This window comes from Carlito syrichta, unplaced genomic scaffold (genome assembly GCF_000164805.1).
Source record: "Carlito syrichta isolate Samal-C Ts95f unplaced genomic scaffold, Tarsius_syrichta-2.0.1 Scaffold305648, whole genome shotgun sequence".
Classification (NCBI taxonomy): domain Eukaryota; kingdom Metazoa; phylum Chordata; class Mammalia; order Primates; family Tarsiidae; genus Carlito; species Carlito syrichta.
Window position 1 is genome coordinate 32,722 of NW_007249744.1, and position 26,704 is coordinate 59,425.

General features: G+C 53.3%; 1 protein-coding gene across 1 annotated transcript; it reads left to right on the forward strand.

Moving 5' to 3' along the window:
- Positions 1 to 1,400: 1,400 nt before the first annotated feature.
- Positions 1,401 to 26,704, forward strand: NFAM1 (NFAT activating protein with ITAM motif 1). The gene is made up of 7 exons (XM_008062020.1): positions 1,401 to 1,494; positions 3,744 to 3,893; positions 4,710 to 5,039; positions 6,208 to 6,320; positions 14,022 to 14,120; positions 25,201 to 25,287; positions 26,645 to 26,704. Exons 1-7 carry the CDS (start codon positions 1,401 to 1,403, stop codon positions 26,702 to 26,704), a joined length of 933 nt encoding a protein of 310 aa, XP_008060211.1.

Sequence of the window (26,704 nt, forward strand, 5' to 3'; positions counted from 1 at the left end):
AGGTCGCTCTCTGTTTTCCACCCAGACCCTTCCTCATCCTTCCCCACTGGTCAACCTAGGTGGGGGCAGGAAATGAGGAATGGCATGGTAACAGAAAAGTCCTGCCTTGTCAGGTGTTGAAGAGGTGTCCTTGGGCTCTGGGTGCTTGAAGTATTGGCACGGAGTCCCTTGGGGCACTTTCATGACTGCTCAGGGCCCTCACTGGTGTGTGCTGATGAAGCCCCTATGGCTCTCACTCCGCCCGCAGCCCCCAGGAATTGGGTCTCATGCCATCCTCCTCCCGGGTTTCATGCCGGTCTGCTCCCAGCCCTTTGCCCAGCTGCATGGGCCCATCTAAACAGAAGCTCACAGCCAGCTCAGTGCCTGGCCACATTGTCCCATGGGGGACACATTGCCTTGTCAGAATGTAGGACAAAGCATGTTGCAACCGTAGTTGCCACTGAGCATGAGATAGACAGCAGCCACTGTGCCCTCCCTCAGAGGACATACCTCAAGCTCAGTAAGGGTCCCACTAAACCCCTCCAAGCCTGGGGTGAGAAGCAGGCATACAGGGCAGGCTGGGGAGCCCTGCAGCGCTCTCCAAGCCGCCTCTTCACCCACCCTCTCCCACCCCTGTGGCCTCCATGTGATCCTGGACCATGCAGCCACTTGTCAGTCACCTGATGTGAACATTTGTGGCATCCACGAGGGGTCTGACACACCTGTCTTTAGCATCTGATGTCTACTGTGCCATGAACACCTCCTGATGCTTTTGATGGCCGCTTCCCCTCCTGGGTACTGCCTCTTCTTCCTTAGCACTGTCAAACTGACCCAGGTTCAAAGCCTGGCCCCATCACTCGTGAACTTTGTGTCTTTGGGCCTCTAAGACCCTCTGGTTTTTGGTCTACCAAATGGACTTATAACTACCGCATAGGATTGTAGTGGTGTTTGATTTACATAGAACTTGTGTCACACCCAGCCAGTGTAAGTTATCTGTACATTTTCTTTCACTTTTGTCCTTGTACTCCTACTTCCAGGATGCCTTCCAGATCCTCCAGGCCACCAACATCCTCCCTGCCCACACCCAGACAGACTCAGTGGTTCTCCACAACAGCTCTCCCACCCCAGGAGAGCTGCTCCATATCAGCCTCCCCTATTAGGCCGGGTCGGGAATGCTGCCACGGCAGGGGCCTGTGACCTAACTGGCACCCCTTAAAGTTTTGTGGGAGGCACTAACAAATGAGAGCTGAAGAGAATTTATGCACTTGGAAATTGCTGGGATTCTATCTGTAGCACTGAGACTTAGCTGGAGCCACCTCTAGTCGACAGCCAACTGGGGGCTGCATTCCCACAGCCTACACCCAGAAGGGGCCTCTTGGAGGAACGGGTCCAGGAGGTGGGGTGGGAGCCAAGCAGTTGCCATGGTCCATGCTGGGAGTGCCGACACCCCAGTAAAAGGAGAGAGTGGTGGAGGTAGTGGAGGTGATGTGCTACATCCGCAGGCCAGACCTGAAGGTGACCTCAGCTATAACTATGAACATTCTCCCCCCTACCCCATTGGCCTGATGCCTCCAGACTGGCTGTCTTTTTGTTTGTTTTTTTTTTAGTCAGAGTCCCACCCTGTTGCCCAAGCTAGAGTACTACAATGGCATGCTCACCGCTCACCGCAGTCTCAACCTCCTGGGCTCAGGCGATCCTTCTACCTCAGCCTCCCTAGTAGCTGGAACTATGGATACTTGCCACCCCACCTGGCTAGCTTTTTAAAAATTTTTTGTAGAGACGAGGTCTTGCTATGTTGCCTAGGTTGGTCTTGAACTCCTGGACTCAAGCGATCCTCTTGTCTCAGCATCTGAAAATGCTGGGATTACAGGTGTCAACTGTTATACCCAACTGAGGCCATCGTTATTGGCAGAGCTTGTCAGAGAGTTTCTTCTCCTCTCTTGTTGGAGACAGCAGCTCCATCCAAGGTCTGAGGTTCTTGCTCTGAAGTCTCTCCTCCCTGTGGCGGGCCTGCACTGGGCCATGCATTTTCATGATCCTAACCCTCTGACCTTAAAATAACAAATCCCAGCCGGGCTCGGTAGCTCAGCCTGTAATCCCAGTGCTTTGGGAGGCCGAGGTGAGTGGATTGCCTGAGCCTGCGGGTTCGAGACCCGCCCGGGCAACTTTGTGAGACCTCATCTCTACAATAAATCAAAAATTAGCCGGGTGTGGTAGCACATGCCTGTAATTCCAGCTACTTAGAAGGCTGAGGTGGAAGGATCGCCAGAGCCCAGTGGATCGAGGCTGCGGTGGCCGGGAGTGTACCACTGCACTCCAGTCTGGGCGATGGAGTGAGACTCCAACTCGAACAAAACAAAAAACCAAATCCAGAAGAACACAGAACAATGGACATCTATTTTTATAGATTTCCCCAGAATTGTAAAGATCGGCTTAATTGCAGTAGCAGATTCCATCATTTTCTAGAAGGATATCTTAAATGAGGAGAATTTTCAAGATAGTTGGACTGATGTCTTCCTGACAGGACAAACAGGAAGGTCACTTCGTCATGCTGACAGCATGGCCACCCTCCACAGGTCCTGTAGTGGCCTCTTAGATACACTGTAAGGAGGAGCAGGAGGTCCTAGGGGAGGAAGAAAGGACTTGGCACAGACACTTTCCTGGTGATTTGGGTCAGGTTCCAATCCTGCCCGCCAGGAAGAAACACTAGCCAGGCGCCGCTTGCCCTGGCTACTCACTGGGACTGAACAGGAAGATACAGATAAAAGTTGACCGATAGCTCCTGAACCAAGCCCAGGAGACTAAGTAGGAGTTGGCCAGGTAAGGAGGGGCCACAGGAGCCACGGGTCAAGGGGCTACAGGGTAGGTGCACAGAGAAGTGGCCTGTATGTGCAGTGTCAGCTGATGGACTGAATGAGTCATACTCTCAGCCATTTGTGATTCATCCTGTCCTTCTTATCTCTTTTTTTTAATTAAAAAAAAAATTTTTTTTAGAGGTGTGAAGCTTGCCAGGTTGTCGAGGCTGGTCTTGAACTCCTGGCCTCAAGTGATCCTCCCACCTTAGCCTCCCAATTAGCTGGGGTTACAGGCATGAGCCACTGCACCTGGCCCACCTGGGAGATTATGCAACAACCTCCCATACCCTCTACACTGCCCCTGCCACATCTCAGCTAAGCCTCTACCCTGAATCAATGCCTGCAATAGAATCCAGAGATGTACATTGTAAGATCCCCTCCAACTCTGCCCACCAGAAGGGGGCCCTGGGGTAGGAATCCTGGCCCTGGAGAAAACCAGGTGCTAGCTCAGTAGATATCCACAGGTGAGCATCAATCTATTAAATACAACAAAGCCAACTCCCTGTGACAGCTGGACACACCAGTCCATTCCCTAGAACTGTTAGTGGCTTTAGTTCCCTGGGGGCAAGGGTGTCTCAACAGGAAGCTCAAAATATCCATATGGTCAGAGCTACAAAAGATTAACCAGCGAGTAAGGCTATCTCTGTCCCCGTCCCCGAGTTTTCCAGAAGGCCTGACCTCCCCTTGGGATCTTCTTTCTGGGGCTCTAGCTCAGAGCTGAGCAGAAGAGACCTAGGAAGGGACCAGTCTGGCCTCACGTCAGCCCCATACCCAGGCCCGGCCCACGCCTCACTTTCCCCAACAAAATAAATCTTGCAGCTCCTTCTGAGCATCTCAAATGCACGATCTTCTCCCGATTAACAACCAGAGCTGCGTGTTCTTGGCGGCTGGCTGCCGACCTCAATTTAGAACTGTCTGCTGTTCAGCTGCTGGAGAAGGAAGAACCTAGAGAGGCCAGGAACACTGAAGCCGAGGGGCTTGTGCAGCTGAAGTCTGGGGGGCAGTGGCTGCTGATCCCGTCCAAGGATCTGATTGGCATCTCAGAAGCCTGTGGGAGAGGTTGGGGGCCCCATTGGGCAGGGCTGCTGCTTTGGGATTTTCAAACTGTTTTCTGAGGGGCCCCTGATGAGTGGGGAAGGGGCTGGGGTGGGATGGTGTCTGTAAAACAGGCTCTGTCTTGGTCACTGAACATCATGGTCACAGCAGAAATGACCACATGTGGAGCACCTCTGTGTTGCTGGAAAACGCTCTGGGGATGCTGCTTATTACACTGTGTAAAAACTTGACAAATCCGCTCCAAGCCCAAATTCTGGGAAAGGTTTGTTTCTCCTGCTGCCTGCGTGCCTCCTCCCCTGGCGCGGGAGAACTGTGGGCAGAGCAGCCTCCCGCTCCATCTCCTGCAGGGAGGCACTCGGGCTTTGCTATTTGGTTTTCCTTTACTTCCCATCCTTTACCAGCTTTTGCCCCTCTCAGCTTGCTTTTATTCAACTCCGCCTCTTGGCCTTTGAGAAAACGGCTGGGAGTGTAGGCTCTGGGGTCTCCCAGCCCCAGGTAGGGCTGTAGCTCCACTCCATACCTGCTGAGGGACTGGGGGCTGGTGGCTTGACCTCCCTGACCCTCACACTCTTCTTTGTACGCCAAGGTTCTTACTTTGCCTCGGGGTGTATTAGGAGAGGTGGAGTTGTGTGTGTAAGGTGCACACGGTGAGTGCGTGAGAGGTGGGAGCTGCACCTGTGCACAGGAAGTGTAAGGCACACCTGGGGAGCAAGTGCACAGGAAGTGGGAGCCAATCTGAATGGGTGAATGCACGGGCACACAGGTGGGATTGAGGCAACCTCAGTGACCTGTCACTCACTCCCCTTGTTTCCCCTGTAGGAGGACAGTCAGTAACCCATAATGGCCTCCCCATCATGGTCTCCCTGGCCAACACAGCCATCTCCTTCAGCTGCAAGATCACCTACCCATACACCCCAGAGTTCAAGGACCTCACAGTCAGCTACTTTCACGAGAATCTCCAGGGCCAGAGGAGTTCTAAGAAGATGCTCGACTGCCCACCTGGCCAGGGTGTAGAGAACCAGACCCACACCTTTCTGTGTGTCATCACCTTCACACCGCCAGGTGCATCGGCCACTGGCACCTACTACTGCAGCATATGTTGGTCACAATCCACGGTGAACGGCGAGGGTACCTTCATCCTGGTCAGAGGTGAGGCTTCCTCTGCGGCTCTTCCCAGGGTTAAGGACCCGGACGTTTCAACTGGCAGAGTCTGGGTCACAGGATCCAACGTGGAGACTGTTTGCCTTGTCTTCCAGCTTTGGCAAAGCAGGACAGAGCGTCCTCAGGGACCCTCTGCCGGTGGCTGTGCCAAGGCTCCACCTGTGTGTGGGAGGGGCAGAGGCCTGGTGTGTGGATCCTCCCCTAGCCACCACTGTAGGTGACCTGAGACAGCTCACCTGGCCCCTTGGCCTCAGTGTCCCATTGGCACGAGGTGGAGGGGGGTTGGGTTGAGCCTCTGCAGAATTAGACATGTGCACGTATGTATTTGTGGGGGCCTCATGTACGCAAGCACTCGGCTCGTGAATGTCTTTCTGGAGACAGAATTTTAGTGAACCCCAGAGTTAAGAAGGAATCCATCGCCAAAGCCATGGTTCTCTGACCTGCCTCTGCCATCCCCACCGGAAAAGGCTGGGGCTTCAGAATCTCAGTCCTACGGCCTGCGAGGCTGTGACCTGGGCCTGGTCTTCATGGCCACACTCTGCCTTTCCAGGGCTTTTATGAGGATGAACAAGATTGTGCGTTTAAGGGCTGGTATCCGGCAATAGGCGGTGCTGGGTAAACACCACTCATGTGCCTGTCACATGGTGGGCACTCCACACGTTTTTGCCAGCCAGAGGGATGGGGTGGGGAAGGGAGGAGCAGCAGATGATGAAGGGATGGCTCAGGAGAAGGCGGAGGGCTTTGTCCTCCCTTCCCCTGGGATAGCCCCTCCTCTCCTCGGCCCCAGTGCAAACCCTGTCTCCTTCTGTCCTTACCACACTCATCCATGCGACCACCATTTCACAGAGGGAAAAGAAGACACCCAAGCAGTGAAACGACCCACCTAGGGTCACTGAGGCAGAGACGCCAAAGGAGCCCTGTCTTAAAGAGAGTCAAGCAGTGAATAAAAAAACGAGGCTTAGTAGAGCAAGCGGAATGATGCAGACCCAGGACGGGGCTCCGGGAGGTCCAGTGGGGTGGGGTTTGTGGGGAAGTGTTTCAGTGGGGTCCTGGGGGAAGGAGAACATGGTGGTTTAGGGGCCTGGGGCTGGAGGGGTGGGGTATGACCCAGTTCCCCTGGGCGACTGACGCCTCTGCTCCCTGCCCCTCCTCCTAGACACGGGGTACCGAGAGCCCCCACAGAACCCGCAGAAGTCCCTGCTCGTTGGCTTCACTGGCTTCTTGGCTGTCCTGAGTGTCCTGGGCACAGCTTTACTGCTCTGGAAGAAGGTATGGGATGAACATGTGCCCTGATGGAACGCCTTCCAGGGGCAGCAGGGCTGCCCTCCCTCCCTGCACAGGGCATCCTGGTGGGCCCTGGTGGGGTGCATCCATGCCTGGGATGAGAGGACCCCTCCTGTGCCTCTCTGCGACTGGGTCTGCACCTCTAACTCGTTGCCACCAGGCCCCTTTTGGTTGTGTTGCAAGAAACCAAGTCTCTTCAGTCCTTCTGAAAATATGATGGAGGCCACAGGCCTCAGACTTACCATTTCAAACCCCCTCCCCCCCAGATTAAGAACTGCTGCCTGGATTTTCTTGATCCCAGCAAAGGAAAGAAGAGTTTAGGAACCACCGTGCACCAGCATCCTGATGTGTGTGAGCTCACCTGTGCACCGTCTTAGCTCTGTGAGGAGATTTCTTCCTATTTTAAGCTCTGGACATTGAGGCTCAGAGAGGTTGTGACTTGCCTAAAGTCACACAGCAAGCGTGGGCAGAGTCAGGGCTGGAATAAAAATGGGTGGGGGAGCTCAGTCCAGCCCTTCACCTGACAGCTCCCACTCATGCTATGGATGGCATCTCCCTGCGGAGGGGGGTATCCCCCTGGGGCTTCCCTCATGCCTGCCATCACCCAGCCCTGTGGCTTCTTCTTTGATACCTGCTTGCCCTCCCTGCCAGGCAGCAGGTGTCAGGAAGGCAGAGACCGAGGCAGTCTTGTTCACATGGCTCCGTGCCCAGCACACGGTGGGTGCTCAGTCCGCGTGTGTTGAGTGAAAGGATGCTGTACTCAGTGAGCACCAGGTTCTCTGCCAGGCTCTGGGATGCACAGATGGCTGGTTAGGGCTCCAGGCTGTGGCTCAGACCCTTGGTCCTGGTACCTCAGAGGGTGCAATCAGCAGTTCAGGCCACATTGCTTTACCCTCTGGGGGACATTTGGGGCCAAGCCTAGGAACAGCTCAGTCAGTGATGGCACTGGGTGGGAGGGGAGGGCACCGACACCACCACTAGGGTCTCCCTGGGTCAAGGAATGCTCAACCCCTGCACCCAAAGGGCCAGACCCTGTCCACACCTAGAGAAGGCCCTCTTAGTTAGGAATTCATGTTCAGTCTTCCATTCAACAAATATTGAGCACTTACAATGCTCCTGGCCCTGTTCTAGGTACTGGGGATACAGCAATGACTGATAACATCTCTGCCTTTATCAAATTTATAATCTGAGCCGGGCTCGGTGGCTCAGCCTGTAATCCCAGCGCTTTGGGAGGCTGAGGTGAGTGGATTGCCTGAGCCCGCGGGTTCGAGACCCGCCTGGGCAACTTGGCGAGACCTCATCTCTACAAGAAATCAAAAATCAGCCGGGCGTGGCAGCGCATGCCTGTAGTTCCAGCTACTTGGAAGGCTGAGGCGGAAGGATCACCAGAGCCCAGCAGGTCGAGGTTGTGGTGACCGGGAGCGGCCACTGCACTCCAGTCTGGGTTACAGAGTGAGACTCCAACTCAAAAAAAAAAAAAAAAGAATTTATAATCTGGTTGAGGGGAGACAAATTATAAACCACCAAGTGAATAGGTAATGTATATCAGATGGGATAAGTGTTAGGAAGAAACCCAGCAAAGTGAGGAGGGAATGAGTGTGGGAATGGGGGTGCTTATACCCACATAGCACCCAGAATGAAGGGAAGCAAGCAGGAGGCAGATGGACTTTAGGGACAAGCATGTCCAGTAGGGAACAGCAGGTACAGGTGCTCTGAGGCAGGAGCAGGGTTAGCATGTTCTAGGAGCTAACAGGGGCCCATGTGGCTGGTATGACCTGAGCTCACAGAGAGCAGAGGAAGGAAGGGTAAGAGGATATGAGGCTGGGGTTTGGGACGTTGAAAGAATTTTAGCTCTTACCCTAGGTGATATGAGGGAGGGGGACAGGATCACACTTAGATTCTGATGGAATAGAATCCAGGCAGAGGTGATAGGGGCTGGCACCAAGATGGCCATAATAGAGCGGTGAGTGAGGTGGGTGAAAGGCTGCAGGTGGACCCAAGGGGGTGCTGCCAGAGTTCGTTGCTTACAGGTTTGCTCGGCTCCCTTGTAGGGTGGGGGTAGGGAGTCTGAGGGTGTCTAGAGCAGGGCAAGTATTCCGAGAACTATGACCTGGAAGGTTGGATAAGGAAGCCAAAGATCCAAGCTTACCTGACCCATGGTCGGCACATGCAGGCCTAGGACTCAAACCCAGGCCTCAGTTTCCCGCCCTTGTCTTAAGGCTGGAGATGTCATTGATCTTCTAGAAAAGGCTTGAGGTGCTAGAAGAATGAGAACTTGCTCCCCTTAACCCCTGAGAGCCTCAGGGACAGCGTTTCCTGCCTTCTGGGTAAGGGCCTCAGCCATGATGCTGGCTCCTCTCCTGTCCTGCTGGTGAGACTCTGGCACGACTCGTCCTGATCTGGCCTTTCCTTGCTGATGAGTGCAGGGTGAAGTGAGCCCACAGGCTCTGGGTGCCACTGTGGAGTCCTGAGGGCCCTGTCTCTCCCCTGCCTCCAGCCCAGCCACAGGAATGAGCTGAGCAGGAAAGGCCCAAGACGGACAGGAAGCACAAACCTCAGTCTCTGCAAATCCAGGGTTAGGACAGAGACCTGCTGGCTGCTGCGTTACCTCCCTTCCCTACCCAGCACGGATGTGCGCAGCCACATGTCAAGCCTGCGCCTTTCTTTCATACCCCCAGCTTCCGCCCTCAGTTTCTGCTCCCATCCTTTCTTTTGCTTTTCCCGGACAATAGCTCAGCCTCCACTACGAGGTCTCCTGAGTAGGTCGGGATTCCAACAGCCTCCTGCTGGAAATGGGGCAGGGTGGAGTGCAGGTGTGGACAGGAAAATGGGGCTTCCAGCACAGGAGACAAGGGACTCACCCTACCCGTGGACCCCCACCCAGGCTTATGTGGTGACCCATAAAAGTGCCCTCCGTGGGCCTGAAACATAGCAGGTGAGGGGCAGAGCGGGGCCAGGTGAGATCTTGATCCTGAGCCCTCTCCCTTGCTGAGGGGCCCCATCTCCTGCTCTACAAAAACAAGACTGTTTCCTTGTTTTATCATTATAAAATAAAGTATTTTGCTAGTAAAAACAAAAACAAAATGGAACTGGGTCGCAGTGTCAGTGAAGGAGCAGCCAAGGCTTGGAGTCATAGGCTTGCCAGGTCCCCACGCCCTGGACAGCTTCAGGGCCTCCTGCCTTCCTCCTCCTCCTCTTCCTCACTCCTTCCTACCTGTCCTTCCAGGAATGTCTGTTGAGTGCCTAGCATGTGCCAGGCACTAGGCTAAGTGTCAGACAGCATGAAAGCAAGCCCCTCTTGTTAAGGTTTGAGCCTCTCTCTGAGTCTCAGTTTCCTCCTCCGGAAATGGGAATAAGGATAGCCCCCCACCGCCCACTTTTGAGGCACGGCCGGTGCTTGAGAGTAGGAGTTTCCCATGAACCCACGCGTGGAGGATGCGCTGATGTGAGAGCCTGGGCCTGAAGGGAGAGAGAGCCCAGGAGCATCTGCAGTGGCAGTGGATGAATGTGTCAAAGCTGAAGACGCCTGACTCCAGGCGACAGAGGCCCAGACCCACGGTTGGTGGCTTAGGGGCAGTGAAGAGCGCCAGCGGAGGCTCTGCTGGGTCGAATCTGGATGACGTTGCCAGGGCCAGTGCCAACCCTGATGCCTGCAAGGGCAGGGCAGGGGGAGCTCTGAATTCATGCCCCTGGGGACACTGGGAGCTGGAGAGTGACAAGAAGACTCAGGGGTCTGCCGGGAGGGGCTGGAGTAGCAGGGCTGGCAGACAGGAGCCCTGGATGACCACAGGCGGCATAGTCAGTGCTATGTCGTGGGGTTGTGAAATGTGTGGAGGAGCTGGTGTGGGTGTGAGGCACTTTGAGCACCAGGACAGATCGCCTTCTTGAGAAAGCAGCGATGACCATGAGAGCGGGTTTAGGGCCCTTGCCTGGCTTGGGGGTCAAGTTGGTCTTCTCAGAGCAGGCGCTCTCTGATGCTGTTTCTGTCTTCTCATAACATCAGGTGTGGCCGACTTTCCTCCTCCACAGCACAACACACTCCTTCCCTTGGCTCCAGGACCCCTTGTGGCTCCGTCCCACCCCATGGGCTGCTTTGCTAGGTTACCTTCCTCTTCGTGGCCTCTAAACATTGGCACACCCTGGTTCCTTCCTCAGAGGCCTTCTGGGCTCTGTGCTCCCAGTGATCTCTCTGCATTGGGGGGCTACATTTCCATCCACAGAGGATGCTACCTAGAACCCCTCTCCCAAGCTCCAGACCACAGCCCACAGCATGCACGACAGCTCGGTGTGGGCCTACGAACATCTCCACCTACCCGTCCAAAAACAACAGTCACCAGTCCCTCAGGTCTCCAGGGCCTCAGCAAATGGCACCATCTGCCCAGATGCTCAAGGCTCAAACTCCAAGGCCTGAACTCTTGAACTTGTGCATGGCACTCCTCTCTTACCCCCACATCTGTCCCCTCAGCAAGCCCTGTGCCCAGTCTCTCTAGGATCCAGCCTCTTCCCCCGTGCCCCACATCCCTGGCTCAGGGCTCTGTCATCCTCTCATGGTTTCTGCATTCACACATGCCTCCCCTCACTGCTGCTGGCACCCCAGCTTCTGTGTTTATGCTGTCTCCCCCACCTAAGTGCAGCCCCTGCAGGGCAGGGACTTGGTGTCCTCAGTGCCTAGGGGAGCCTGGCAGACAGTAGGTACTTGTGGAGGGAGTGATGGAAGAAATGCTCTCTGGGGCCTGGAAGATGCATGGGAGCTACCAGGGTGTGAGGTGAGCAAGGTGACATTATTGCTCCCATTTTACAGAGGAGGAAGCTGAGACTCAACAGGCTTTCTGAGCTGCTGACGGTATCACCCTTCAGGTGCAGAGCTGGGTCTCGGCCCAGATCTGGTGACTCCCCCCACTTCCCACCGCCTACTAGTGAGAGGAGGCTTGGGCAACTGAGGACTGAGCATGGTAGGAGAAGCCACTGGTTATTCATTTGAAAGTCGCAATTGACATGGCAAATGTTGACCGCCTGGACAGGGTGCTCAGACAGGTGAGGCTGGTTCAAAGAGCAGGGCCTCCCCAGCCCTCGACACCAAAAAACATTCATCTGAGTTTTCAAGGGAGGCTCCTTCCCTGCTCCATGGTACCCCTCAGCCCAGCCTAGGCCTCCTTGGCTCCCCCTGAAAGGCAAGTCCTGTCTCCTCCCTCTGCCAGACCTCCAGTCCACCCTGCATCTGTGACATCAGAGGGAGCCTTATGAAATGCAAATGCAAACACATCCCCGCACTAGTGGCACTCTAGTGCCACTGCCCTCACTGCCCTCAGAGTAAAGCCCCCACTGCCCTCAGAGTAAAGCCACATGGCACTCAGCTTTTTGTGGTCCTGCCTGTACCTGCTTCTGGCTCATCTCTTTTTCTTTTCACGACACTCTCCACCCTTCGGCATTGCATGTCCCTGACACATTGTGAACCTCCTGCCCCAACCTGTTCCATGCACGGCTCCTGATGATATGGGATACTTGGATGCGGAGAGCTTGTACACGCCTCCCCTGTCTTCAAGAGACAGCACAAGGCAAGCCCAAGAAGTCTGCTCCAGCCTCCTGCAGACTTGGAGCTCCTTCCTGAGGCCCCACAGGGGCACTCGTGACCCCACCAGACTCACTAGGGGAGCCATGAGACCAGGTCTGGGTCTTGCTCATTGCAGGGCCCTCAGCAGCCCAGCCCAGGCCCAGCACAGAGAAGGGTGACAGGTACCTGCAGCTCCAGGGATTGTGTTTTCCAGTTCCAGTGGGTCCAAAGAGCTGACCCCAGATCAGCCTCCCAGGAGAGCCACTGTCATGAGCTCACATCCTTCAGCCATGGCGGTGTCTAGGTCAGCTAGCTCAGGGAGGGGACAGGCACTAGAACCCTGGCTCTCTTGACAAGAGAAAGCACTGAGGGGATCACAGCCTTTGCTGTGATGGTGCCTGAAGAAGCAGGTAGTGAAGGGAAGGTGGACCTGGATTTGAGGATCTGGGTTCCATCCAAGGCAGCCATTTACTAACTGGACAAGCCTCAGTTTCCCTCTCTGTCAAATGGACAATTCCACGCTCCCTTCTCAAGCTATTATGAGCATTAAATGAAAATAAGGGCAAGTCTCGGGGTCTTTGCAAACTGTAAAGTGCTACACAGACACCAGCGCCTCTCTGTGAGACCTACACATTCTAACAAAACAGAGGAACAAAAACTCCTGCTATTGTCTGGCCAGGATCTTGATGAAACACAGACCTGGGTTCCAATCCTGCCTCTGCCACTTCCCGGCTGTGTGCCACTTCTCGGCAAGTCACCTGCCCTCTCTGAGCCTTCACTTCCTCGTGTGCAGAACAGAGACGATATGCAGACTTGCCCACAGGTCTGTGGAGGGACGCATGAGATAAGGCAGGTCAGGTGTTGGAGTCCTACCTGGCTCCAAGTTCTTAGCTATTGTCGTGCTGTGACTGGGGGCGGTGCCGGCTTCTGCCTGAGAGTTAAGTAGCTCTCAAGAGCTAATCCCGGAGTAAATGGGCCGGGGATTGGCAGGCGGCCAGGGTTTTTAATTATCTCCTGCCCTGAGATGAGGCTGCTGTTGCTCCACTGTTGGCAGTGTGGTGCCTGCGATGAGGGGGGACGTCTGGACCGCCTCCCTCTGCCTTGGAAGGAGCCACCCGTGCCGCCTCCTGATTGTCGCCCAGCCTTTCACCCTCCCACAGGTCTGCCCTGGCCTCTGACGACCATTAGTGCTTTGCACCGCAGCCAATGTGAGCTTTCTAAAACAGAGCTCTGACCCTGGCGCCTCCCACTGGAAGCCCTCAGGTGTTTCCTACCATCCACACCCTTCATGTGGCCCTGTAAGGCCGTCCTGGCCCACACTGGGCAGGCTCACCTCTCTGGCCATGCTCACATTCAAGTGCCTGAGACTTCCAGACCCTGGCATCCGCTGTTCCCTCTGCCTGGAGCTCCCTCCTCCCTCTCTTGCTAAATGAACTTCTCAGCCTTCAGATTTTGCTGTCAACACCACTTCCTGCCTGATGGGGCATTGGTTTCCTCCTGGTGTCTGGATGCTCTGTGTCTGCCAATCAGCCTCCGTCTCTCCACTGACCCTAAACTCCAGGAGGGCAGAGACGGGGTCCACCTCTTCATGCCTGGCTAACAGGTGGTTGACAAGTGTGTTGGTTGATCAAGGGCCTCCTCACTGCACCGGGGTTCCAAGAACCCAACCCCACCCCTCTATGCCCTTCTCAGATCCTTGCAACAGTCCCACAAAGGAGGTTTATTGCTGAGGAAACTGAGATCCAGAGAGTGGCCACAGCTTGCTCAGAGTCAGAGGCAGTGAGGGCAGAGAGGGACTGACACTGGGCTTCCTGCCCACAGCAGGCGGCTCCATGGCTGGGGTTCTGCCCTACTAGCACTGGGTCCTGCGCTTCTGCCCCTGAGCCAGGTGCTCTGTCCATGGACAGTGCTTTGTGTGGGTCTTTCCATCGCCTGGCTCTCCAGGTGTGTGAGTAATTTGATGCGGGCTTGGAGGCATTTGCCATATCTCCCTGGAGAGTGGGGGTGGAAGGTGCTGAGTGATTGATTTCTGTGTGGCCTCACGACAATCTGCTGTCCTTGGCCCTGGTGGGGGTCTCTGAGGGGAGGAAGATGGGAGCCACTCATCCCCAGCCCCGACTCCTTTCTCCCTACAGAAACAGATGCAGGCTCCTGGGAAGCACCCCACCGAGAAGTGCCCAGACCCAAGATCTGCCAGCAACCCTAAGCAGCCTCCAACAGAATCCGTGTACACGGTGAGTCCTGGGGCCTGGACTCACTCGACCTCTCTCAGGTCTCATGCAGGGTCTGAGTCCCTGGCTTGGTCTTCCACCAGCTGTGTGACCTCCCTGAACCTCAAGTTCCTCATCTGTAAAATGGGGGTCATAATTCCTACCTGCGGAATCTCTATGACGGTGAAAAGAGGTTGTATGTGCGGGGCCCCTGGAGGGCATTCAGATGTCAGATCCCACGCCCATTCCCACCTTGGCACGGCCCTTCAGTTCCAGAGCAAGGGGTAGTAAGGGCACGAGTTGGTGAGAAATGAAGAAGTGACGGTGACCAGCTCACCAACTTCCTCTTGTTTTTATTGCACAAACAGCATTGCAGCAAAAACAAAAATCACAGAAAGAGGAAAAGGTCAAGCAACATCTTATACCCTTAACACATCAGTGATTTTCAATTGTTCGCTCCCTCCCTCCCCATCACACACGTTTTATGTCGTTACAGTCACAGGGAGACACGGGCTGGAACCCTGTTTGTCCAGCACCCTGCAGTGTCGTAAGCATTTTCCTCAACAGTCTTTATCATACTGTAAGGGGTGGCCGGAGGACGAGGGGCTGAGGAGGCTCAGCTGCCCTCGCCCACCCCACCCACCCACCACAGCCAGCACACAGTCTCGCTGCCCAGTGGCTGGGGCCGAGGAGGGCAAGGAACTACTGTTTTTCGATCATGTTGCTTTTAGTTCCACAAGTAACATATGCTCAGTGGAGAGAAAGTGAGGAACAAATGCCACCGAGTGTCAGCTGAGGTCTCAGGGCCGTGGGATCCGAAGCCACCGAGTGGACTTTCCCACTCCACACCTGGGAGGGGCACAGCCCTGCAGGGGCCCTGCAGGTTCCTCAGGCCACGTTCACGGGCTGCCTTGGTACCAGGAATGTGCCTGATTGTGCTGCTGCTGTTCCCTTTCCCACCCCCCTTGACTTGCATGTGAAACTCGAGTCCTTCCTCCAACACAACGGCACCCGACACAGGGGACGTCCAGAGTGTGGCCATGTCTGCTGAGGAGGAGGCAGGCAGCAGCGAGGCTCAGGGAACGTCCCAGCGGGCAGCACCCACAGCACCAAGTGAAACATGATGGTTCTCTAAGGGCCTTCAGCTGCTCCACCCCAGGGAGTTTCTACCAGCCGCAGCTTCCCACGTGGCCTCAGACTTCCCATATTCTCTCTTCTCTCCCAGCATCTCAGCATCTCATGATGGTGTTTTCCTTATGTGGAGTTCTAGTGTCAGCTGTTAGATGAAAACATTTCTTTCTCGCTTGCTCTCTTCCTCCCTCCCTCTCTCTCTTCACACACACATACGCTACACACACACACACACACACACACACACACGATGAATATATATACACACATATAAATGAAGAAAATAGCCAGCATGCTAATCCCATCTTCTTCCAAGATAAATACTAGCATTGACTTTCCAGTCTTTTTTCTATAAGTATATACAAAGAGACTCATCCACACATACTTTTTAAAAAATTGTAGTACAGTTACTTTTTCATGAACATATTTCTGAACAAATATATTTTATGAGATTACTATTATTATTATTACTGTTATTATTATTGAATAGGAGTGTCACTCTGTCACCCAGACTGGAGTGCAGCGACAAAATCGTGGCTCACCGCAGCCTCAAACTTCTGGGCTCAGTCGATCCTCCTGCCTCAGCCTCCCAAGGAGCTGGGACTACAGGCACATGCCATTATGCCCAACTAATTTTTTGAATTCTTTTTTGTAGAGATAAGGTCTTACAATGTTGCCCAGGCTAGTCTCAAGCTCCTGGGTTTCAACAATCCTTCCGCCTCAGCCTCAGTGCTGAGATTACCGGTATGAGCCACTGTGCCCGGCTCTAAGAGATTTTTTTTTTTGAGTTGGAGTCTTACTCCGTTGTCCAGACTGGAGTGCAGTGGAATGCTCCTGGCCACTGCAGCCTCGACCTGCTGAGCTCCAGCGAAACTTCCGCCTCAGCCCTCCAAGCAGCTGGAACTACAGGTGTGCGCTACCACGTCCGGCTAATTTTTGATTTATTATAGAGATGAAGTCTTGCCAAGTTGCCCAAACGGGTCTTGAACTGGTGGGCTCAGGCAATCCACTCACCTTGGCCTCCCAAAGTACAGGATTATAGACGTGAGCCACCGAGCCTGGCCTAAGAGGCTTTTTTTTTTTTTTTTGAGTTGGAGTCTCACTCGGTCGCCCAGACTGGAGTGCAGTGGCCGCTCCCGGCCACCGTGGCCTCGACCTGCTGGGCTCCGGCGATCCTTCTGCCTCAGCCTTCCGAGTAGCCGGAATTACAGGCATGCACTACCACACCCGGTTGATTTTTTGACTTATTGTAGAGATGAGGTCTCGCCTGCCCAGGCGGGTCTCGAACCCGCGGGCTCAGGCAATCCACTCACCTCAGCCTCCCAAAGGCGCGGGATTACAGGCTGAGCCACCGAGCCCAGCTAGAGATTATTTTTCATGGAAACGCTGTTCTGAATGCAGTCGCTTTCTCGCCTGTGTTTAGAATCCTCTGAGACTCAGGCTGACTTCTCTGGAGTGTGGTGAAGAGGCCCAACAGCCTGCAGGGTTGTGAGGCAGCTTGTAGAGGGTGCAGGACCACAGAGGAGATGTGATGGGAGGCCACAGGGCTTTGCTAACCCTTGTGACAAGGGTCTACCAGCTGGGGTTGGACCAGGACAGAGAAGAATGACATTAACAATAATGATAATGTCAGAGCCATTTGCTGTGCACCTACTGTGTGCCAGGCATTGTGGTAGCACTTTATACCCATTATCTCATTAATCCTCCTGATGAAGCTTAAGGGTACAGGTGTTGTCCTCATTTTCATTTTATTTTCTCATTCTCGACTGCTGGTATGTAGAAATATGATTGATTTTTGTATTTAGGCTTTATATAGAGAGTGACCTTGCTGAATTCACTCATTAATTCTGATCGTTTCTCTACAAGTTCCTTCAGACTTTCTATGAACCCAGTCATGTCATCTATTAATAATGCAAGTTCCACTTCTTCCTTTCCAATCCTCATACCTTCTATCTCTTTCTTGTTTGCTTTATTGCACTGTCCATGTCCTTCAATATTCCTATTCACTGGAGTAAATAGGAGCGGTGACAGTGGTATCCTTGTCTTGTTCTCAACCTCTGGAGATCTGGGGAAGGTATTTTTGTTGTTTTTGTGGGGTTTTGTTTTTTTTTTTGAGTCAGGGTCTTATTCTATTGTCCAAACTGGAGTGCAATGGCGTGATCACGGCTCACCACAGCCTCAAACTCCTGGGCTCAGGTAATACATCTGCCTTAGCCTCCTGAGTAGCTGGGACTACAGGCACATGACCCCGTGCTTGGCTAAATTTTTTTTTTTGTAGAGATTGGGGTCTGTTATGTTGCCTAAGCTGTTCTACACCTCCTGGACTCAAGCAGTTTTCCTACTCAGACTCCCAAAGTGCTGGGATTACAGGCATGAGCCACTGTGTTCAGTCTAGGGGAAAGTTTCTTTTTCTTTTTTTTTGAGTCAGGGTCTCACAGTGTCACCTAGGCTGGAGTGCAGTGGCACGATCATGACTCACCATAGCCTCAATCTCCTGGGTTCAGATAATCTTCTCACCTCAGTCTCCTGAGTAGCTGGGACTACAGGTTCATGCTACCATGTCTGACTTTTTTTGTAGCGATGAAGTCTTGTTATATTGTCCAGACTGGTCTCTAACACTTGCACTCAAGCAATCCTCCCACCTCAGCCACTCAAAGTGCTGGGATCACAGGTGTCAGCCACTATGTTCAGCTTCTTTTCTTCTAATTTGCTCATTTAAAGCTATGAACTTCCCTTTAAGTATGCCTTTAGCTGCATCCCACAAGTTTTGGTATGTCATACTTTCATTATCTTTCTGTTTAAAATTTTCATTGAGAATTCCTCCTTGCCCTATGGATTATTTAAACATGATTTGCTTAATTTTCTGATGTTTAATTATTTTCTGGCTATGTTCTTTTTTTATTGGTAGCTAATTCCACTGTAATCAGAGAATATATCCTGCATAATTTTAATCCTTTCATATCTTTTGAGACTTGCTATATGGCTTAGTTTATATTCTATGTGCACTTGAAAAAAACTTATTGTGTTGAATGAGTGTTCTATATATACAATAGGTCAAGTTTGTTGATCATGTTGATAAAATATTCCATATCCTTATTGATCTATATTGACTATTTATTTACTTATTTATTTTCTGAGACAGAGTCTCACTCTGTCATCCAGGTTGGGATGCAGTCTTTAACTTAAGTGGATAAGCTTGCTGCAGTCTCGAACTCCTGGACTCAAGCAGTCCTCCCACCTCAGCCTCCCAAGTAGGCTGGGACTACAGGCACACACTTCCATGTCCAGCTAATTTTTGTCGGGGTTTTTGCTTTTTGTAGAGATGAGGTCTCCATGTTACCCAGGCTGGTCTCAAACTCCTGGCCTCAAATGATCCTCCTGCCTTAGCCTCCCAAAGTGCTAGAATTACAGACGTGAACCACCACACCTAGCCTGATATTTTAAATTAATTTTTAATGGGGTCTCATATGTTGTCCCGGCTGGTCTTGAGTTTCTGGGTTCAAGTGCTCCTCCTGCCTTAGCTGGAACTACAGGTGTGAGCCTGTGTGCTTCGCTTGTGTGGAGTTTTAGGGGCCTGTTTTATCAGTTGTGAAAGGAAGTGAGTTAAAAATCTGCTAGTATGATTACGGATTTGTTTATTTCTCCATTTAACTATGTCAATTTTTGCTTTTTATTCATGTGGAAAAGTGCACCTGATATACTAGGACATTAAAAAAAGCTGTACTGTTTCAATTTGTTTCTAAAAACTTGACCTATTAAGAGCATGGATTTGAGATGGGTCAAAAAGACTGGTGATCTGAGCTTTGTTCTTTGGCTCACTTAAACTTTCTGAGTCTTGGTTCCATAATCTGCACAACAGGGTTAATGACACAACATTGCATTTATAGCTTTCAAACATGCTGGATTTCTTCCATCTTATCTCAAGCCCACATGTCCCTCCAGGTACCTGCTTTCTCCCCAACTCCTTATAACAGAACTTCTCCAGAGTTGTCAAAACTCACCTTCAGTGTCTCTCTCCCTGATTCTCTCTGCTAGGCTTGCAGCCTACCTCTTCACCAGAACTTTCCCTCTCAGGGTCGCCATTGATGCCACATTGTTAAATCCAATGGCCAGTTCTCAGTTCTCATCTTCCTTGATGAATCAACAGCATCTGACACCACTGAGCTCTTCCTTCTCCTCAACACGCTTCCTATATTTGCTTCCAGAACATTCCACTCTCTCCTGATCCTCCCCGACTCACTGCCACATCTTCTCAATCTTCTTCACTGGTTCCTCCTTGGGAACCAGTAGAACCCTGACTTCTGAACATTGGAGTAAGGGTTGGAGCCCAGTCCTGGGACCCCTTTTCTTTTCTCTTAACTCATCTCTTTGGGTGATCTCATTCAGCCTCAAGGTTCTGAAGATCATCTATATCCTGACAACTCCTACTTTTATATCACGAGCCCTGACATCTCCTCTGAAAACCTGTATCAACTCCACCTGGATGTCTGAGCAGCGTCTTTCGCAAACCAAACTCCAATTCTTCACCCTTTCGGATGCCTCTTCTGCAGCCATCTTCGCTGGGGTAAATGACAGCTGCAGCCTTCCAGTCGCTCAGGATGAAGATGTCGAAGTTGTCCTTTCCTTTCCTCTTTCAACCCCTGCCCACATCTGATCCATTAGCAAATCTAGCTTCAAAACGTCTCCAGCCTAACACTGCCCCAGCCTAACACTGGCGTGAGCCACTCCATTACTTTCTTTTTTGAGTTGGCGTCTCACTCTGTCGCCCAGACTGGAGTGCAGTGGCCGCTGCCGGCCACCGTAGCCTGACCTGCTGGGCTGTGGTGATCCTTCCGCCTCAGCCTTTCAAGTAGCTGTGGAACTACAGGCGCGTTCTACCACCCACGCCCAGCTGATTTTTTGACTTATTGTGGAGAAGAGGTCTCGCCAAGTTGCCCAGGCGGGTCTCAAACCCGCAGGCTCAGGCAATCCACTCACCTCAGCCTTCCAAAGGCGCGGGATTACAGGCTGAGTTACTGAGCCTGGCTGAGCCACTCCATTTCTTACCTGGAGTCCTGCAGTCAGTCTCTAAGCAGCTGGCCTATTTTTATCCACCCCCCCCCCACCAACCTTCCCTCCAGTCTGTTTTCCACCTGGCAGCAGCCAGAGTGATCCTGTTAAGCCGTCGACAGATCATGGCCCTCACTCAGAGCTCTTGGTGAGTCTAGATCCTGTGAGAAGCAGACGCCAAGACGGGATTAGATGAGCAGGGATTTAATCAGAGAAACCTCCTGTGAGAGAAAATGAGGAAGGGCTGGAAAAGACTAGGAGAGCAGTTGCACAGTGGTGCAGGTCTGATCCTGGGGGAAGGAAACCCAAGGGGAGCACCCTAAGCCATCCCACCATCTCAAGCTGTAGGAGCGCCCAAGTCAGAGGCATGATGTCTTTGTGCAAACATGGTGATGGATTTCAGAGCCCAGCAGCTGGTCAATTTCGAGTCCTTGGTCAATTCTGGTTCCTGGAAATGGAGGTCTGCAAAGCAATTATCATAGCCATCACGGTCCCCCAGAGGTGTCCACCTCACTGAGGGTCGAAGTCAGCACCCTTACTGTGGCTTTGTTCACATGTCCTCCAAGGGGATACCCCAGGTACACCTCTGCCCCACGGCATTTGTGCTGGCTGTTCCCTCTGCTGAACATCCTTCCTAATGCTGTCCACGGTCACCCCCTCAGTCCTTCAGTTCTCTGTTCTGGTGGGACCTTTTCAGTGCTGCCTTTCCAGATCTCCCTCTTAAAATCACAACCTTCCCATTCCCGTCTTCCACTCTCATCCCTGTCTTCCTTCTTTGCATCATTGCAGCACCTTTATGGCCATCTTTTATTTTCATGAGTACTTTTAGTCCCAAGATCCCTCCTCACCTCACACCAGCCCAGTTCCCAGTACACAGTAGGTGCTCAGTGTTCAACTGCCACATGGATAGACAGAAGACCATTCTTACCTTCTAGGTGTCTGGGGTTCCATGAGCACCAACCCAGGGTAGAGGAGACACCCCGTGGCAAGTGTGGAACACTGATTCATATCTTCTCTCGGCAGCATCCAGACCCCTCCTGCAGCTCCCTCCTAGCCCCTGCCTGGCCGGTGTCTCCATCTTGTTCTTGCCTCTGGTCCCTCCTTTTCTGCTCCCCCCTGCAGCTGGAGGGACTGTTCTAACACAAGACTCTGATGTGGAGTTAGAAAGGCCTTCGGAGGCTCCTCAGGTGCTACACTGAGTGTGCTCCTTTCTGAACAATAGCCCCCAGTCTCACACATTACCCCCAATGTCCAAGACCTTCAGATTAGGTCCGACCAAGAACAGGTGGCTTCAGGGCTGGCCTCAGCTTGCCTAGAGGAAGATCTTGGCACTGACTTTGCACCTCTGTCAGACTGATAACCATTTGGGTCAATGCTACTGCCTATTGGAAAGTAGAGAGCAAAAGGGCCTGGAAGGCCCGGGTTACAGACAGACACAGCTGAGTCTGATTCAGCCCCTACCCTCAGCTTCCAGCTCCCAGCCAAGTCCAGCTCAACCCAGCCCAGCTGAGTCCTAAGCCCCCAGCCCAGCCCCCAGTTCCCAGCCCTCAGCCCCCAGCCCAGACCCCAGTCCCAAGGCCCAGCCCCAGCCCCCAACCCAGCCCAGCTCAGGCCCACAGGCAGCCCATTCAGAGTCCTGCTCAGTCTTCCCTCAGCAGGCAGCCTCAGGGAGGCGGTCCACATCATCACCCAGGAGGACCAGGAGGGGCTGCTCAGAGCTCAGAGGGTGTCCTGTTGACAAGGCTGCACCCTGCATTTCACAGCCTGGTGATGCAGGTCACACCCTGAATACAAATGCAGCCCAGCAGGTCAGGACTTGTCAAAGGCTTCACTCAGCAGCTGCTAATTGGTGGCCACCTCCTGGCCTTCCTTGCCCTCAGCCCCCACAGCTGCTCCTGCCCTGTCCGCTGCACAATCACCCACTCACCCGCAGTGTGGGTTAGAGGCCTGTGGGGTCCCAGGGTAGGGTGCTCTTCTCTGGCTCTGTGTGCTGTATCCCCGGCCTCTCTGGGCTCATGGGTGCCAGGCAGGAGGGAGAGGGAACCACCTGTGGGACCCCAGATCTGCTTCCCCTGCCGAGATGCCAGCCAGCAGGCTGTTTCCCTCCCTTCCCTCTGTGACCAGAAATGTTCAGCTCTGTGGGACTGTCAGATCTGCCAGACCTCGGAGGGGTCCAGGCCTAGGTGGACAGAGAGTGGGAGGCACAAGGCTGCTGAGAAACATATATATGCCTATCCATGCACCAGGCTTGCTGGGGGTAGCTAGTACTCTGGGCAGGCATGAAGACCACGCAAACCAGAGCAGGCCTCGGAAGTTTCTTTACACTGAAAATCGGGCTTTTCCTTGGGGGCAGTTCTGCCCCCTTCTCAACTCAGAGGCAGTTTGGAAGCCCCTCTCCCATGACTCACCGTTTCTGGCTCAGAGGCCCCTTGAACTGGTCCCCAGGGCCACTCCACCACCCCCGTGTCTGATGCCCTTGAAGTGCGGGTCTCCCAAGCGCCAAATGGTTTATTACACGGATTTTCATGCCCAGCTGCCTCTTGGCGCCTCCCTTCCTCCTCCCCTCCCGCCTCCCCGCCCTCCTCCTGCCTCTGAGCACCACCTGTCTCTCCAGCCTGCCTCAGCAACCCCTGCTTGCCTGTTGCCAGGGAAACCGCCTCCTTGGCAACCAGCCGGCATCCATATGACACGTACATTCGGGAAGGAAAGGCTTCTGCCTCCAGCTTAGGCTGTTGGGCTCTGCTCTGGAGTCCATCAGGTTCTGAGGGAGGCTCCAGACTGTGGCCGAAGAGAGGGCAGGAGTGTAGGCATCTGATCTCCCCTGATGATCATTCAACAGTGGCTTATTAAGCACCTACTGTTTGCCTGACTATGTGCAGGGCCCCTTATGCACAATATCTCATTTAATCACGTATTGAGCCTTTAAAATAGATGTGACTATTCCCATTTTATGGATGGGGAAACTGAGTCATGGAAAGGTTTAAGGAGTTACCTGTAGCTGGCAGGTGTCAAAGCTGAGAGTTGGCCGGGCTCGGTGGCTCAGCCTGTAATCTCAGAGCTTTGGGAGGCCGAGGTGAGTAGATTTCCTGAGCCCGTGGGTTCGAGACTGCCTGGGCAACTTGGTGAGACCTCATCTCTCCAATAAATCAAAAAATTAGCCAGGCATGGTAGCGCGCGCCTGTAGTTCCGGCTATTTGGAAGGCTGAGGCGGAAGGATCGCCGGAGCCCAGCAGGTCAAGACTGTGGTGGCCGGGAGCATGCCACTGCACTCCAGTCTGGGTGACAGTGGGACTCCAACTCAAAAAAAAAAAAAAAAAAAAAGCTGGGAGTTGAACCTAGTCTTGTCTGACTTCACAGCATTGGTTCTTTCTACCATCTCGAGGCCTCTGGTCAGACCTTTCTTAGCTGGAACTAGAGTATGGCCCCTAGGACACAACTCAATGAACAAGAAGCCCCCTCACCTTAATTCACTTGGTGCTGCTCTCTTTGTGCCAAGCACAGCTGAAGGATCAGAAACCCAGAGACAAACCAGACTCGGTTTCTGCTCTCAAGAGATTTCTAGTCGGGCACGGTGGCTCATGCTTTTAATCCCAGCACTTTGGGAGACGAAGGTGAGAGGATTGTCTGAGACCAGGGATTCAAGAACAGCCTGGACAACTTGGTGAGACCTCATCTCTACAATAATAATTAAAAAATTGGCTGGGCTCGGTGGGGCAGCCTGTAATCTCAGTACTTTGGGAGGCCGAGGTGAGTGGATTGCCTGAGCCCGGGCAACTTGGCCAAGACCTTGTCTCTAAAATAAATAAAAAAAAATTAGTCAGGCATGGTAGCGTGTGCCTGCAGTTCCAGCTACTTGGAAGACTGAGGCAGAAGGATGGCTGGAGCCCATCAGCTCAAGGCTGCAGTGGCTGGGAGCGTGCCACTGCCCTCCAGCCTGGGTGACAGAGGGAGACTCCAACTCAAAAAAAAAAAGCGACTTCTAGTCTGGTAGTAGGCTGATGGGGAGTGGGACTCTGATATGACCCAGTGCAGGGAGCCATGGAGGTCCAGGTCTTGGCCTCCAACCCCAGCCAAGCTCACCACTCACTCGGGCTGTCCTGGAAGGAGGCTTGGGCTGGGGGAAGGGGAGTGGGCTGTGGTCAGAGAGTGGGTGGTGAGAGCTTAAGATCTCCAAGGAGGAGCTTTTGGGTAATGGCTGGAGCCCAATTGGCCCAGAAGTGGGGGTAAGGGAGATGAAAAAAAATGACAGGCAGCAGGGAGAAGGAGAGTATGCTGAGAGCCAGGGCTGGACTCCCAAATCTCCCAGCAGGGCACAAGCTTGATGGGTGAGAACTGTGACCCTAATGAGTGCCTAGGTCATTGGTGAGCACAGGCTAGTATGGGTGTCAGAGGAGACCCAGAGGGTATGGGTAGGTGGGACCCTCACAGAGGCCGGGAACCAGGGAAGCGAAGGCAGATGTCAGGAGAGGCTTTCTGTCTGTGGAAAGTAGAGAGCAAACTTTAACCTCCCTGTATTGCAAATCTTCCTCTTTCCCACAGTACTGGCCCACCTTGCCTCAGTTTACCCTTTTAGGATTCTACTGGAGCAGTGGCCCCAGGTGTCATGCAGGAGGCTGCCGGCTGCCAAGCCCTCAAGGGCCCAAGACAGGCAGGGGTGGTGGGAGGAGGCCTGGGCCCCACTTTCCAGCCAGGCAGAAGCCTGGATAGAGCCCACCAGGTGGGGCATAAGACTCTGCCGGAGGTCCTCAAGGGAGGTGACAGGAGCAGAGAGGAGTCAGCCCTGCACAAGCAGTGAAGGGGCAAGTAACTCTGACTGCTACACATGGCTATGGCTCCCAGGACTCCCAGGCAGGAGGCCGGCTGCTGGGGCCCAGGGCCTCCCCTCTGCCCATCGGCCTCTGACCTGACACCCTATCTCCCGCAGGCCCTGCAGCGCCGAGAGACTGAGGTCTACGCCTGCATCGAGAGTGAGGACGGCAGCCCGCCCACTGCCAGGTGCCCTCTTGTCCAGGTATGAAGGGGCTGGATCAGCAACATCCAGGCCCAGGGACATCAAGCCTGGCTTCTCATTCCATCTGACCTTCCCATCACTTGCAAAGTGGGGGTTAAATAGGATGTGGAAGTGAGCCACTTGCTGATAAACCCTAGTGCTCCCTGGAGGCAGCTGCTCCATGTTTTGGCTGCTGTGCAGCCCTGGCCCAGTTATCTAACTTCTCTGTGCCTGAGCCACCTCTTCTATAAACTGAAGAACCTAACAGTACTCACCTCATAGAATTCTAAGGGTAGAACGTTATGCTGAGAGGGCTACCCGGGACACAGTGGTTGTGCATGCAGTGTGAGCAATCATAACTACCATAGGGCACAGTGTCTACACTGGCCAATTAGGCAAGGGCTTTTAGGTTTCTAGCTGCCACCAGGCTGGTGTTGGCTAAAGATGAGAGCTGGAGTGTGAACTGATGGAACAGGGCTGGCCTGGTCAAGGTGCTGTTATTGTCCTGACAGAGCCTCAGTTCTTGATCACAATTTCTCTTTTAAACCTTGCTTTGCTCATCTGTAAAGTGGATGAGTAATGTTTTCCTTCAATACCAACTGCCCCTGGATTCAAGTGAGTTCCAAGTTGAATAACATCTGCACCAGAACTTTGAATACTAGAAAGAGCAAGGTATCATCATCTAGCCAGAACAGGAGCTCACAGGCACCTTGGAAGAGCTGTCACGGAGTGTGGGGAGCTGGTGCGTGGCCTTCTCTGGTTCAGGCTGGCACTGTTTGTTATATCTATTTTCAAAGTCCTTTCGATGATACTCAGCCTTCAAGTAGGTCCTGACTAGAAGCTGGGTTTTCCCACCCTAGGACCCCAAGGATGTCCGGGTCATCTCAGGCAGAGCCTTCCCTGTGCCAGTCCTAGGGTGCTGGACAGGAGAACTAGACATGTCCCTGGCCTCTGGGAACTTCTCTCTGCAGGAGCAGGGTCACGGACCCCCAAGGACACACAGACACATTTGTAGCCCTGTTGTGAGGGACAGGCTTCAGGGAAGGACCAGACTAGGGCTGGAGGAAGAAGGGGATCCTTAGGAGATTAAGACAGCCCATAGGCAGGGTGAGTAAGAGGCAGTCAGGAAACAGGTTGAGGAGAGGGAAGGCATGTGGGGCAGCCCTGAGGCTGGGAAAGGGAGCCTCTGTGACTGGAAGGCAGAAAGCATGGGTGGGGGCAGTGTGGTGGGGAGGTGGGCTTGGGGACAGAGGATAGGCCCTGTACAGCGACACAGGAAGCAATCTGCTGCCTCTGGCTAAAACCAAACTAGTGCAGGCTCACTCTTTTCCTCCCTAATGGTCTTTCTTTGTTTGTTTTTTGTTGTTGTTTTATCCAGGAGAAACAACATAGATTTGAGGATGAGAGTGAACTTAACCTGGTCTACGAAAACCTCTAG